The sequence below is a fragment of the Festucalex cinctus genome, chromosome 21 (assembly GCF_051991245.1).
Source record: "Festucalex cinctus isolate MCC-2025b chromosome 21, RoL_Fcin_1.0, whole genome shotgun sequence".
Classification (NCBI taxonomy): Eukaryota; Metazoa; Chordata; class Actinopteri; order Syngnathiformes; family Syngnathidae; genus Festucalex; species Festucalex cinctus.
In genome coordinates this window covers 11,400,031-11,413,765 of record NC_135431.1, presented here as the reverse complement: position 1 = coordinate 11,413,765, position 13,735 = coordinate 11,400,031, and the positions used below count along the sequence as shown (strand labels likewise).

At 41.5% G+C, this 13,735-nt stretch overlaps 1 protein-coding gene across 11 annotated transcripts in view; it reads left to right on the top strand.

Moving 5' to 3' along the window:
• syne1a (spectrin repeat containing, nuclear envelope 1a) overlaps positions 1 to 13,735 on the top strand; it is a 128,361-nt gene that overhangs the window by 91,018 nt on the left and 23,608 nt on the right. For 10 of the 11 annotated variants that reach the window (XM_077510629.1, XM_077510631.1, XM_077510634.1 and 7 more), the window contains 18 exons: positions 1,628 to 1,837; positions 5,055 to 5,195; positions 6,593 to 6,706; positions 6,776 to 6,937; positions 7,096 to 7,290; positions 7,412 to 7,585; positions 9,120 to 9,311; positions 10,196 to 10,327; positions 10,443 to 10,543; positions 10,635 to 10,785; positions 10,868 to 10,996; positions 11,072 to 11,245; positions 11,349 to 11,564; positions 11,655 to 11,756; positions 12,779 to 12,898; positions 12,984 to 13,184; positions 13,275 to 13,448; positions 13,531 to 13,662. In XM_077510629.1, coding sequence (XP_077366755.1) covers positions 1,628 to 1,837; positions 5,055 to 5,195; positions 6,593 to 6,706; positions 6,776 to 6,937; positions 7,096 to 7,290; positions 7,412 to 7,585; positions 9,120 to 9,311; positions 10,196 to 10,327; positions 10,443 to 10,543; positions 10,635 to 10,785; positions 10,868 to 10,996; positions 11,072 to 11,245; positions 11,349 to 11,564; positions 11,655 to 11,756; positions 12,779 to 12,898; positions 12,984 to 13,184; positions 13,275 to 13,448; positions 13,531 to 13,662 — 2,820 coding nt within the window. The remainder of the gene's footprint in view (positions 1 to 1,627; positions 1,838 to 5,054; positions 5,196 to 6,592; positions 6,707 to 6,775; positions 6,938 to 7,095; positions 7,291 to 7,411; positions 7,586 to 9,119; positions 9,312 to 10,195; positions 10,328 to 10,442; positions 10,544 to 10,634; positions 10,786 to 10,867; positions 10,997 to 11,071; positions 11,246 to 11,348; positions 11,565 to 11,654; positions 11,757 to 12,778; positions 12,899 to 12,983; positions 13,185 to 13,274; positions 13,449 to 13,530; positions 13,663 to 13,735) is intronic. The other variant, XM_077510635.1, reaches the window with a different exon arrangement.

The following is a 13,735-nucleotide window of genomic DNA, read 5'->3' as shown; positions in this document are numbered from 1 at the left end:
GTCGGACCCAAGTGGTCGACCGCTGCTTACCTTCCACAGCTTGGCCTGCGGGTGCTCGTTCCTGAGGCCCGTGGTTTGGGCTCCCGCCGTTTGTCTCCCTCTGATTTGCTCTCGCTAGCTTTTGCTAGCTTCTCCCGCGTGTTCTTGTTAACCGCTTGTTAGCCGCTCCAGCTAGTTTTTGCTAGCCATTCTATTAAGCCACTCCATGTAGTTCTTACTCGCTGCTCATGGTAGCCACTTCAACTAGTTCTTCCTTGCTACTCATGCTCACTGCTCCCGCTTTTCCGCTCACCAGGCTGTTTCCGTGCTCTCTCACTCCAAATAATAATTGGTAGTCCCGGTAATTGATTCACCACTAGATGGCACTAAATTACACACTGTCTCTTTAAGTTTCTGGCATTGATTTTTTTGTACGATAAATGTGCAACAAATTTTGTGTTTATCAGGGTAATTTTCTAACTTTCCAGCGAGCACTACATAGTGAGTTTTGGGGGTTTCTTGTTCTGAAATAGAATAAAATTATCAGGATACACTCTGTAATAATAATAATAATAACAATAATACAATAATAGTGTTTATTCCCATTGAGATCAAATTGATGTTTTCATATGGTGTCTCTTCGAATTATGCAGTGAAAAAACATGATGATGTGTGCCTTTATAAAGGCGGCCCGCACATATTTTTACTTTATCTGATGCTGCAGCTAGACTCCTGTTCGTCGCAGTGTTTAAAATGCTTCAATTCAACTGCGGTATTCGAGCCCAACTTTGTGCACTGGGAAATTGATGCGGCAGTTTGATCCCCCGCTGCGGAGACTCAAAACGCGAGGCGGGGAGGCAGAAAACCGGCTCGGATTCCTGGAAGCGTGTGTTTATATTTGATGTTATTTTCAGCATTTTGCCTGCCTCGCCTTCTTTGTGACTAAAATCTCTCTGCTCCATCACCGCAGCGAACTGATGCCTGCAGTTGGCCTCTTAAGCCGAGCGCCTCGCATCTACCACTGGCCTATTTAGTCACGTGACCTGATTATATGCATTGACCATCTGTGGCGCTCGGGGTCGAGGGGGGAAAAAGAGGAGGAGGGGTTGTTCGCCATTCACGCTCGTCATACCACAGCTGAAACCTGACACCATCTTTGTCACTCCTCCAAACACTCCCTCTCTACTCGCTCCCTTTTGTCAGATGGAATCTGCCCTGAGGATTGGCAGAGGAGAGAAGAAAGGGGGGAGGCATGCAGTGACATCACTTCCTGTTTTCCCCTGCACTTTTTATTTGCGAGTCTGAGGAATTTTGAACTCAAAGCTCTCTCTCTCGCTCAACCAAACATCCTTCCTGTTAGCCCGACCGCCGCTCTGAGTCATACGCCTGTTCTCTGCTCTGATTGGCTGAGAGATACAGAGGAGAGAGAGTGAGGCAGCGCTGTTGTCGTTCTATGCGAACGCTCCAAAAACCAGAGGTTGGGAAAGGGAGGGGAATGCACCGTTTTCTCCTCACACACCGGCGTCTCACTCAGCATGCGGCCAACACGGCGAGCTTTCCCTCGTTAACCAGGAAGTAGCGATCCAGCCTGTGCTGACCCCCGGGGGGGCGGGTGGCTTCTCTGTTCCCGTTGGGTATGTTGTGACAGGAGCTGGCCCAGAAGATCCGCGGCTACCAGGAGCAGATCGCCTCGCTGCACTCCAAGTGCAAGATGCTGACGGTGAAGGCCAAGCACGCCACCATGCTTCTGACGGTCAGCGAGGGGGACGGCCTCTCGGACGAGCTGAGCGACGACGACATGCCTGGCGCCGGAGGTTCCGGCGACAAGCAGCTTCCTGCGCACCCCTCTGTCGTCATGGTGAGTGGCCGAGTCGCCACACAACACACTCGTCATGGGTGTGTGAGTGTGTGTTCGTGTGATGGCATCTTCATTTGAAAAATGGTCAGTTGTTCCTCAAACGTAAACCAATAATAGTACTAGACAAAAGTTTGTGTCAAATTGGTCTGCTTCAAAAAAGTGCGTCAAAAACAACAAATATTGTATTGTCAACATCCTGACTGACTTGTTTTTTCATCTACAATATCTGAATTTTACCTGACTCTGACATTAAAGTTTTTAAAAAGTAGAAATGACAATTAAAATCTGTTTTTCATATATTTTTTTATGTATTCTATCCAAATGTATTGTTATGAAATGTGCTATGAAAAGAAATAATTGACAGCACACCACAACACCACAATAATTAATGACATTTTTTTGAATAAATAACACTCCGAGCTTGAAAGTTACTTTGAAAAATGCTTTGAAAAAAAATTGAAATCTTTAAAGCTTTAAAAATGCTTTACAAAGCTTTGATAGTAATTTTTAATAATTGTTTGCTATATATTTTCTCTCCCATACCCAACTGACTCAGCATCTTTTTGAAGTGACATTTTTTTAAATCAATGTTTCAGTTTTAATATTTTTCTTTTTTATAATACCTAAAATTATTTTATAATTTATTAAATATTTCGGGAACAATGTTTTATAAATAAGTAAAAAAATGGCTATAGCCATCTTTGACCTATAAAAAATATTTGTAAAGCATTTAAAAAAATAGTGTAATCAAATAATAGTTTTTAATTAATAATAAATCTTAAAAATAAAACAAAGGTTCGTACAATTTTGTTTTTCTCTTTTACATTTATTTTTAGTGAACACAAAAAAATATATATTTTTAAATGTATTTTATCAGTATTAATCATTATTAAACAGTATTTTTTTTAAATGAAGACATGAGCAGTATTTGTATTTTTCCTTTTTGTCTTCTATACATATTAAATAAATTCTATATTATGTATTGTAATTTATTCTAATTTAATAATAGTTATTATATATTGTAATATATAGTTATTTTTTATATATTATATATTTATTTAGCTAATCCGCTTCTACTGTACTTCTACTCTTCGAGTCATACTTGAAGTAAAGATTTTCTTCCTTCGTATGGATGTGTGTGCGTGTGTGCAAGTGTGCACATTATTAGCTGTTTCATTCATTTCCCGTCTGTGTTTGAAATCTCATCCTACCGTATACTTCTCACATTCCGTGGCCTTGTCACTGTTGTCTGCGCTGCGTTGTGCCAGGAAACAGGATATCACAGCATGCTTTTTTTGGTGTATGTGTGTGTGTAAGCGGAACGCTAGCATGATCGTCTTCAGGATCTTCTTTGTTGACATAATGTCCCGTGCAGCTGAGAACAACCTTTGCATGCCGACGTCCTCCATTGCTCCGCATTGCATCATAAAGCCCGGGAAAGCGTCCCGCGTATTTTAACAAAGGCCCGAGCGAGTTTAGCCAAGTCATGAACTGCCAAAAAGCATCACACTTAGGCCTTGGCTCACGTTTCAGTTCTGTCTCGCTACTCATGCATGCATGCGGACAGGCTGGCTGCCTGACAACTGGGCCACTTCTAGGACAGCTGATGCCACTCATACTCTCTCTAGACATGCCATACCTTTTGATAGCCTGCTAAAACTGCATTTTTTTTCTTTATTATCACTGCTACGCTGTCAATGCAAAGACGTAACTACAATATACTGTATGCATAGTTTGCAGAATACTCACTATGGTATTTCCTTTCCCAACACTTTATGTATTTCCGTATTTGTAATACAGAAGTCACATATTTTATAATGGATCTCATCTCATACTTTTATATTAATTTTGTTTTCTTTGGAGCAGCAGTCCCCAACCATTTTTGTGCTCTTGATCGGTTTCACCTAAAGCAATACAGTGGTGGTGAAACAAAGCAAAGCAAAAAACAAGAACAAAACAGCAAAAAAAAAAAAAAAAAAAAAAAAAAAGAATTACATGTTGTGTACTTGAACTTTGACTTTTAGTACACTAACTTAATGATATCACAGGCATGGATTCTTAATTCTCTGCAAAAATTGACTAATTCTTATTAGGGATGGAGCGCCAATATTTGGCATTTTGACCAATATCGATATTACCCTTTTTTAATAAAAAAAATAAAAATCTGGTGGCCAATAAGAAATCAATTTAAAACTGTGTTGACTTCATAAAACAATTTTTTCTAAATTTCAATTTAACTTTATAAGAGATGCTGCTGACCCTTGGAGGTCCTTGAACCTATTGGTAGAAAATATACATCTTTGTGCTAAATTTAATAGATAATATGTGTCAAGTCATTTAAATAAAGTTAAGAGTAGGCGTTTGTATTTTTAAAACATTTTGACACCAGTATTTTCCCTTCTTTTCTGAAAATCAGTACCGGTTCAAAGTATCTGTCTAACTCAAATACAAGTACACTTACAGTAGTTGTGAAAGTCTTCATTTCTCTCTAGGATTGTATGATACTGCCCCCCCAGTGGCCAAGTCGCACACATCAGAAGAAGCTACAATTAATTAAACTAGATGCATAAACTAGTTAATTCATTATATTCTGCTTATGTTTTTACTATACTGCATTTTCATAAAGTAAAATTCTAATTTAAAAAAACATTACAAATGTATGTAACATATGTAATGTAATCTGCCTATTTTACTATTTGTTAGCGGGATTCCATTTTTACAACAGTATCGCACAGACAGGTGCACCTCATATTCAAAATAAAACTTTTTGGCTGTGATGATCAATCAAATATTTTTAATTCAGTCTCTCTCTGGTCGCTATCAAAATTCCCATGCACGGTCCACAGGCCGGTTTATGGGGACCGCTGGTTTGGAGAACAGTAGATGCATGTTGTTGACGACAAATTGACCAGTCAGTGATTATTGGCCGTATACAACAATGAGATCCATGACAAGCGCTGCTGTGATGATGTGTTTATTGACTGCCATTGGGTGACCGAATGGATTTTGATTGTTCCCCGTGCAATTATCAAACAATGTTCCCGCTACAACCTGCTCAACCTGCACTCCCACTTTGATTTGAAAGCCTTTTCTCACACTTCCTTTCTTTTTTTCTGTTCTCACTCTTTTCATTCGGCCTTGTCCTGTCCTATGTTTCCCGTTTTACTCCCCTCCTCCTCCTCCTGCTTCTTTTGGTGCGGCGATGCGCTGCGGTCAGATGACGGCAGGCCGCTGCCACACGCTCCTCTCCCCTGTGACCGAGGAGTCGGGGGAGGAGGGCACCAACAGCGAGGTCTCCTCTCCCCCTGCCTGCCGCTCTCCCTCCCCCGGGCCTAACGCTGACGCTCCTCTTAACCAGGTACTGCCCATCCGCACCCTGCTGAACCCTGCTTGGCTTACCTGCTCTTCACATCATCACCCTCCACATTTTTTTTTTTTAACTCTAATTCACACCAATTAAGAAATATTGAAATATGATTGACTTTTCTAACATATGGGAAATCAAGTGAAAAATGTTCTTTACAATAACATTTTCTATGCGCCCCACACTAGTCTAAACACAGTATTCTGATTAATATGGCATTGGTGGAATATGAATTAAGCAACAAAATCCACCCGTTTTTTGTTTGTTTGTTTATCCTTCTCGGCCGGCCATTTTGTCACTTCCTGTCAACTGAAGACGACATGACAGTTGCTCAGGGCTCAGGTAATGACCAATCACGGCGCACCGGTTTTCTGAATTTGGTGGCCAAGCTGCAAAATGGCCGCCCCCTGAGATGGATTAAAAAGTGGATTATGCTGTTTAATTCATATTCCACAAACACAGTATCAATCAGACTGCCTTTAGACTAGTGGGGACGCATAGAGCATATTGTCAAGAAAAATTGTGATTTGACTTCCCCTTTCAAATACAATTTTATAAGTAAAATGGTGGCATATAGTTCTTCCAGGTATTATTTTGAGCTGTATTTTGTTTGTAATGTGACTGAAGTCTTTAATTTAACCCTATAAAGCCTGAACCATGAGATAAGTGAGAGAAAATTATGATTCTTTGAAAATAGCGTATTGATTGGTCCTTTTGAACAAACAAAAACATTTTTTTTTCCTTCCACATGTGACTTTTGATTTGAGTCATATTTGATACATCCGGTCACAATGCTTTAAATAAATGTATAACTGTCAAAAATATAATAATAATAAAAAGACATATCAAACATATTAGTATTTCAAAAAATCTAAAAGATGATTTCCCACTATTAATAAGTATAGGTCTCTCTCCTTTCTCTATTGGGCGCTCTTGCAAGGTCGCTAGAAAAGCCATCAGCTGGGTGATACTGCTCTTTAATGGGTTATCTATGCAATGTATGTGTCAGATCATATACTGTATGTCAGGGTTTTAATGGAAAAAATATTATACTCATGAACTAGAGGTCTCCAAATGTCTTGTATTGGCTTTACAGGGTTAAACACTCAGCAACTCAACATGTGCTGCATTTGAAAAGTTGAGGCTCATGAGTGTAAACTATTCTCATAAGACCTTGGTCAGATGCTACTCGAATGAAAACAACACCAGCACTCATGGATCTTATTAGCTTTTGCTAAGACTAAAGACATTACCACATATTAGTTGAGATGTCTCTCTAAGTCATAGTTGAGCAAAAATGTGTATTTGTTGCATTGTTTAGCCATTTTTTTTGTTCATTTTCAATTCATTTTTGAAATGATCCGATTAATTACCGTGCACTCATGGTACAGGGTCGAGGTGGTCTGAGTCGAGCAGCCCTCCAGGAGCTTTACGACCCGTCTATGGAGACCAGCACCGCCAACCTGGATGACCTGCAGAGATCTTGGGAAACGCTCAAGAACGTGGTACGTTTAAATCCACCTGCCTTGAAAGGAAATGGCGCGCACCGTTTTCATCCTCTCATCGCGCCCTAGATAAGCGAGAAGCAGAAGAGTCTATACGAAGCCCTGGAGCGACAGCAGCACTACCAGGAGTCCCTGCAGTCCATTTCCACCAAGATGGAGTCCATCGAGACGGCGCTCGGCGAAGGCCTGGAGCCCAGCAAGAGCCCCGAGAGCCAGATGGCGACACATCAGGTGAGAGACGAAAGCAATGTCTTCGGATTTTGACACATTACAGAGAAGAGTGTTGTTGACAACCCTGCAAAATTCGAGTGACTACAAATATTCAGAACATAGTCATTCTCTCCGCTCTCAAATGCTGAATGCACTGAAACTACAAACCTCTCACCCAGGCTCTAATGGACGAGATCCTGATGCTACAAGACGAGATCGGCGAGCTGCAGACGTGCTTTTCGGAGGAGCTGGCGGACGCCGACGGTAACGGCGAGCCCGCCGACCAGTTGGCCCTGCAATCCACCGTCACCGTGCTGGGAGAGAGAATGGCCACCATCAGGATGAAGGCGTCCGGGAAACGGCAACTGTTGGAGGTGAGCTGCTCCTTTGAATACGAATGGAAATATTTGAATACTAGCAAATTTAACCGATTTTGTGCTGCTTACATATTTTCAAACGAACAGCCGCTCATGTTGGACCATTTATTGCTCACAGGAGAAGCTCAGCGAGCAACTCGAGGAGCAGCGGCAGGAGCAAGCGCTGCAGCGGTACCACACGGAGGCCGAGGAGCTGGACCACTGGCTGCTCAGCACCCGGGCCACCCTCAGCTCGGCGCTTCACCTCCAAAACGAAGACCTCGACATGGAGGAGCAGCTCATAGACTGCCAGGTAACGTACTGACAGTGCATGACTGTAAATGTATAAAATTATAACATTGTAACTGTATAGCTTTCTAGACACAAAGTATTGAAAGATCCATCTTACTATTTAATTTTATTAATCAGCGGTGCGGCTATATGGTAATATTTGTTCCATTAATTTTGCCCATTTCCAGAAACTTGATCACATTTATTTTCTCATTTATCTTATTAAATATTTTTTATTGGAAAAAATACAATAAAAATATTGGTAGAATTAGTTATTTTACATTTTAAAAATTTGCATTTATTAAAAAATAATTGGATCATTAATTAAATTAATTGTGCAAAATTTAAAAAATGATAATTAATTATTAGTGTATGATTAAAACAGTATTTTACTTGGTTAATATTGTAATTAGTGCTTTGAATATCATTTGTGAATGATGTGGCCCATCTGTCAGTTAAAAAAAAAAAATGTGGCACTTCAAAATAAATGTTTGTCTGCCCCCCCCCCCTTTTTTTTTTTTACATTATCAAACATTACATTGATTTAGCCTTTTCTCCTCAAAATGTTTAATTAAAATGTATTTTTAGTTGAATAATTGTAGACCCCTCGCTTATTCACTTCCTGTCAGAAACTTTTGTATTCCACATTAAAAATTATTACTGAGTTTTTATATAATATAACATTATTTTAGTCATAACAAAAATGCGGTCAGACTAATTTATCTCTATATATGGTCACACAGCCACCAAGCGTTCTTTTTACAGTCCCTACTCTTCCTGTTTCTATGGTAACGTATCAAAACAGGAGTTATTAGACCAGCTAATAATAAGGTAACAGCATTGGCCCTATGATGTACTGTAATTGTTCTTTCCGCCAAAATAATGGAATGTGCACGTGTGTGTTTGTCGTAGTCAGGGGATCTTAAATAAGCTGATTATTGCTCACATATGGCTCCTGTGCACCCCCAAACTAAGATCCTCATCTCCTAGGGGGCAAACCTTGGCTAAAACCATAGATTATTAACACAAACCAGCATGTACAAGGTTATCTATACTTTAATGAGCTATCAGCTCATTTTTGTTTGTGTTTGCTAATCCGTTAAACAGCCCTTTAGACAATCATAGTCTTGAAAGTAGTTTTTAACACCACAATTTGAGTCACATTTCATTCTTTTCCACCACTTGACTTGTTTGGTTAAAGGAGTTCAATGGAAATGTTTCAATTTGAATTGTTATTAAGGCTTTTTGCAATAAGAGTGTGTTGCAAGACTCTCAGCCCACTCAGATTGGCAGAAGTAAAAGAAAAACGGTTGAATGGAGACACTTTGTGTTGTCTGGGAATGTTAAAATCGGAGCCAAGGGCCCTTGAAAACAATGATCCAACACTAATCCTTCTCTTTTCTTTTCTTTTGATGGCTTTGTTCAATTGTATCACATTCTCACAGTGCGGACATCAGGAGGGAGCTTCTGTTTTTCTCATATTCGTAGATAATTTATAAATCTTACAACCTAAATGAGATGTTCAAGAAGAAACCATTCTTTGTTTTGTTTTACAGAACATGCTGTTGGAGATCGAGCAGAAAGTGTCATACCTGTCCGAGCTGTCGGTGCACAGCGAGAGCTTGCTCCTGGAGGGCCGAGCCGAGACCAAGGGCGAGGCGGAGCAGCTCACCGTCAAACTGCACTCCTTGAAAGACAGCCTGCTGGAGTTGCAGCAGATGCTGCAAGACAAACAGGTGGACATACAAGTGAGTGGACGCTGCGTTTTGAAGTTTTTCCTTATCATGAACGCGTCACCATTTATTTTTTTTAATTCTTACTTACTATTATGCCAATTCTACAGTACTGTGTGGTGTGTTGCATTGAGCAGTAGCATCAATGGTGGTATTGTGCAAACACTAGCTGGCTGTAGTCCCACATAAAAGTCTTATTGTTTTCCATTGCGCAACAACAAGCTCTTGTCCGCCTTAGAAAGCGACTCTGAGACAAAGGGATGCTAAGTTATACTAAAGCTAAATATTGTAGGACATCTTCATTTACACTAATCTAGTTAATAGATGTTATTTAACAACTTGGGGTGCGGAAACGGTTGTGTTCATGGGCCATACTGGATTTTTGGCAGAAAAATAATTTAAATGTGTATGCAAAATACGTACAAAAACATTCATTCAAAATTTATTTACTTATTGAAAAATGTAATAAACTTTAAAATAAGTGAAATAAATGGATGTTAATTCAAAGAAAGAATTTAGGACAGAAAAAGCAAAAAAATCACCCATAAATCTTTACCTTCTACTCAAAAGCTTTGCTAATCTCGAATCCATTGCACTGCACTGCACTGCTGCCATCTACAGGTGTCAGGTTGTTATTACAGTTGTTTAGAAGCTTGCTAGTCACAGACAAGTTGGACTCGACCCTCCTTTGTTGTATTTTAACCATACATCTGCAAACGTCAATGGCAGTAAGCGGTTGGATTCCAGTTGCCAACTGTAGACAACGTTTTTTAATTGTTTGACAACCATTATTATTTCTTTCTTTTTTTTTTAATAATAGACAAAAATATGTCTTAATATTAGCATGATAGCAACCTCTCCTGACTCACCTGTCCTATTTTTTTTTTTGTTAACCACAGGGTTCATTGCAGGAGCAAGATGACAGCGAGCCGGACTCGTCGCTTTCGCAGAGCCCCAACGTGCAAGATTGGCTCTCGCAGGCTCGCTCGTCGCGCACGCAGCAGCATCACGACAACCTTCTCCGACAGAGGGTGAGGAGGATGCTGAACTTACATTTACATTACCCCAGTTTGCAGTATTTTAACCATACTGTAATTGTATCTTAACTGTTAACACATACAAAATCATATTTTTTTATGTTTTTAGGAGCTGCAGCAGCATGTGGCAGAGCAGAGGAGGTTGCTTCAGTCAGTAGCCAGTGTTGGAGAAGACTTCCTCAGTCAACAGATAACAACAAATGGGGATGGGTATGTTATCACAATTCATATATTTTTCTACAATGCATCTCTTTAATATGATTTTTTTTTTTTAATCCTTTTCCTCCTTCCTCTCCTACAGTGACGTATCCCTTCCTGTGGGAGTGTTACTGGAGACAGAGCGCCTGTCCCACGGCGACCACTTAAGGCAACGTTGGGAGAACCTGAACAAAGATCAAAGCACGAAGCTGCAGCTCTCACTCAACACGCTGGAACAGGATCAGTTCAGCCCGGTACTGTCACCTCGCATGACATGAACCCGTACGTCATCTTCACGAGTCATCTCTCACTCTCACGCCACCTGTGTGTGTGCAGATCATCCACCGGTCCCGTCTGACCAGTCCCAGCATGGTGTTCAGAGGCGAGTCCAGCAGCCAGGACTCCAGCTCGCCGACAGCTTTATTTGAGGCCTGCAGCCAGGCTCTAGAAAGGATCGCCGAAGAGGTCAAACACCCACTTTTAAACCACTTTTTACTGCTTCTCGTGTCAGCTTGTAAAGACTCTGTGCACCTCTTGCAGGCAGAAGGCGGTGACAAGAAGATGCCGCTCTCCTCTGGTACGATGGCGCTCCAGCAGAATCTGTATAATGCAGTGTCGGCCGCCTCTACCTGGTTGGACGCTGCTGAGAACGAGATGCTCTCAGGCCCCGTGCTGCTGTCTGAAAACACAGAGACACAGCTCACACATCTAGAGGTAAGAAAGAGGACCACTAACTCACAAAGGTTTTGAATGTACTATGCACTATGGGAACTCTATGCATAAATTCAGTAACGATGTCGTCGGTTCATCCGTACAGTGCACCAATAAAAATCTAAAGGAGATGAGCAAAGAGGTGAACCAGTGCAGAGACCTCTTGAGTGGAGGTGCGGGCAAGCTGTGCGGAGGGGAGGAGCGATCCTTGATGGAGGACACCCTGGAGGGTCTACAGGAGAGGATGGGCTTGCTTGATTCCACCCTCGAACAGCAATGCGACACCATGCGGGAAAAACTCCAGGAGCACTTAAATTTCCAGGTAACATTCACATAATAAGAAACAAAAATTTGTTTCTTATGATGGACGGTAATATTTTCATTTCAACACCACTTGCTCTCTTTGTGCCAGAATGAACTCCAAATGCTGTTCACAGCTTTGAGCGAGAGTAAACACCTGCTGCTACAGAAGATGGCCGCAACAGTGGACAAGCCCGCAGCCAAGCAGATCGAGGTTTGATGCCTACACACGTGGAAAAAGGCAGAAAATCTGTTATTCGTGACTCAAACAAAAATGATTAGAAACTGGTAGCATAGCTGGAAACAGCAAAAATCATCCTTCTATATGGCAATATTGGCTTTTTCGTTGGTAGTTTTGCATCATACTTGGGAGTAAATGTCTTGGTTACCTTACTTATCTCTTTGAGAAGGACAAAATATTAGAAACAACTCTTAGTTTGATCCAACGCAGTCCTTAGACACTGCAGTCATAAACCACAATTTTAATTTCACATTTCATTAACAATGGCAATCAAAGTTTTGCACCACTTTTTCATAGTGAATTCTTAAATCAGGGGTGACCAAAGTATGGCTTGGGGGCCAATTGTGGCCCACCGGCCATTTTTTAGCGGCCCTTAGCTTATATAAAAGATATTTTTTGACAATTCTTTTGGATGTAGATGTTGTGTTTGGAGGAGGGGGGGGGGGGGGGGGGGGTGGTGCTGTGATACCCAAATCCCTCATGGATGTGACACACCTGTCAGCTACTTCTCCTTATAAGCTCATAGAGAGTTTTTCTACATGTGCAAAAAAACTATTTCAACGAAAATAGTAACATTTCTGTATTTCATGCCTCATGAATTCAGATATTTCAGTTTCAGAAGAAAAAAATGTTTTCCTCCACTTTCTGCTGTTCCTTGCTTAGGTTCTGAATGTGGAGGTCTGATCAGAGCAGGAGCGGATCTATTCTAGTGGGAAACAGGGCTGTGGACCATCCCAAAATTATTAAAAATCCCAAACTGTCTTATCGCCTTTAGCAGATGTTAAAAATAGCTAAAAAATAAACTAATAAACACTGTGGATATAACAATAATACGTAATTGCTTGATTAATTGGTTTTATTGTGTTTAATAAAGTCCGACCAGTGGTCAAAGTGGCACTTTCCTCCTTCAATTTTTCTGTATGTGCCCTCGATGGAAAAAGTTTGGACACCTGTCCCTTATAGTGTTAATTGAATGACACGGGCATCTTTTGCAGACATTATCAGAGGTGGAGGACAGTCTGAGGGAATTTGAGCAGAGAGTGACCGAGCTGAAGACCAAAGCTGAAGGGCTCCAATCTGATCGGCTCTCCCACCAAGAGCTCCTCAAACTACATGTAAAGCAAAAAAAACAAAAAAACAGAAAGAGAATAGCTTCATTTCCTAAAGGCATTGGTGACACGACGAACATTTATTGTGCAGGACGCATACGAAGAGCTGCTACTGATGGTTGGCTCCAGACGCAGTGGCCTGAACCGAGCCCTGTCCCTTAAGGCCCAGTACGAGGCGGCGCTCCGAGACCTCACCGACCTGGTGGACACGGCCCAGGACAAGATGGCCGCCGACCAGAAAATGACTGTCGCCTCAGTCATTGAGGTCCAACTATTACTGGACAAACACAAAGTAAGGTGTCATTCTTTTGTCTGGATTAAGAAATGTAGTTAATTTGACCTCCATGTTGATTATGTTACCGCTTCCCCCCCCCCCTTTCAGGAGTTCTTCCAGAGTCTTGAATGTCACATGATCCTCACGCAGACCTTCTACAGCAAAGTGTCGGGATTGGTGGCACCTCGAGAAAGCCAGGCCCTAGAAGAGACCATGTCTTTAGCTCACAGTGTCCTCAAACAGGCCCACAGGAGGGGGGTGGAGCTGGAGGGCATTCTGGAGGTGAGGATGAGCAACGATTTCCAAAAAAATACCCATTTCATTTACGAGTTTAATCAAGTGTTGATGAGCTTGTCTGTGCCAGTCATGGAGCAGGCTTGTGGAAGACTACCAGGCTCTGTGTCGACAGCTGGAGGCCGTCGAGTGCAGCATCCCAACGGTGGGCCTAGTAGAGGAGACCGAGGAGAGACTATTTGAGAGGATCACTCTCTACCAGGTAACCCTCACACTCTTCTCGGACCAAAACAATGGACACATCTGGCTTTGTATGACCATCTTCAATTGGTTTC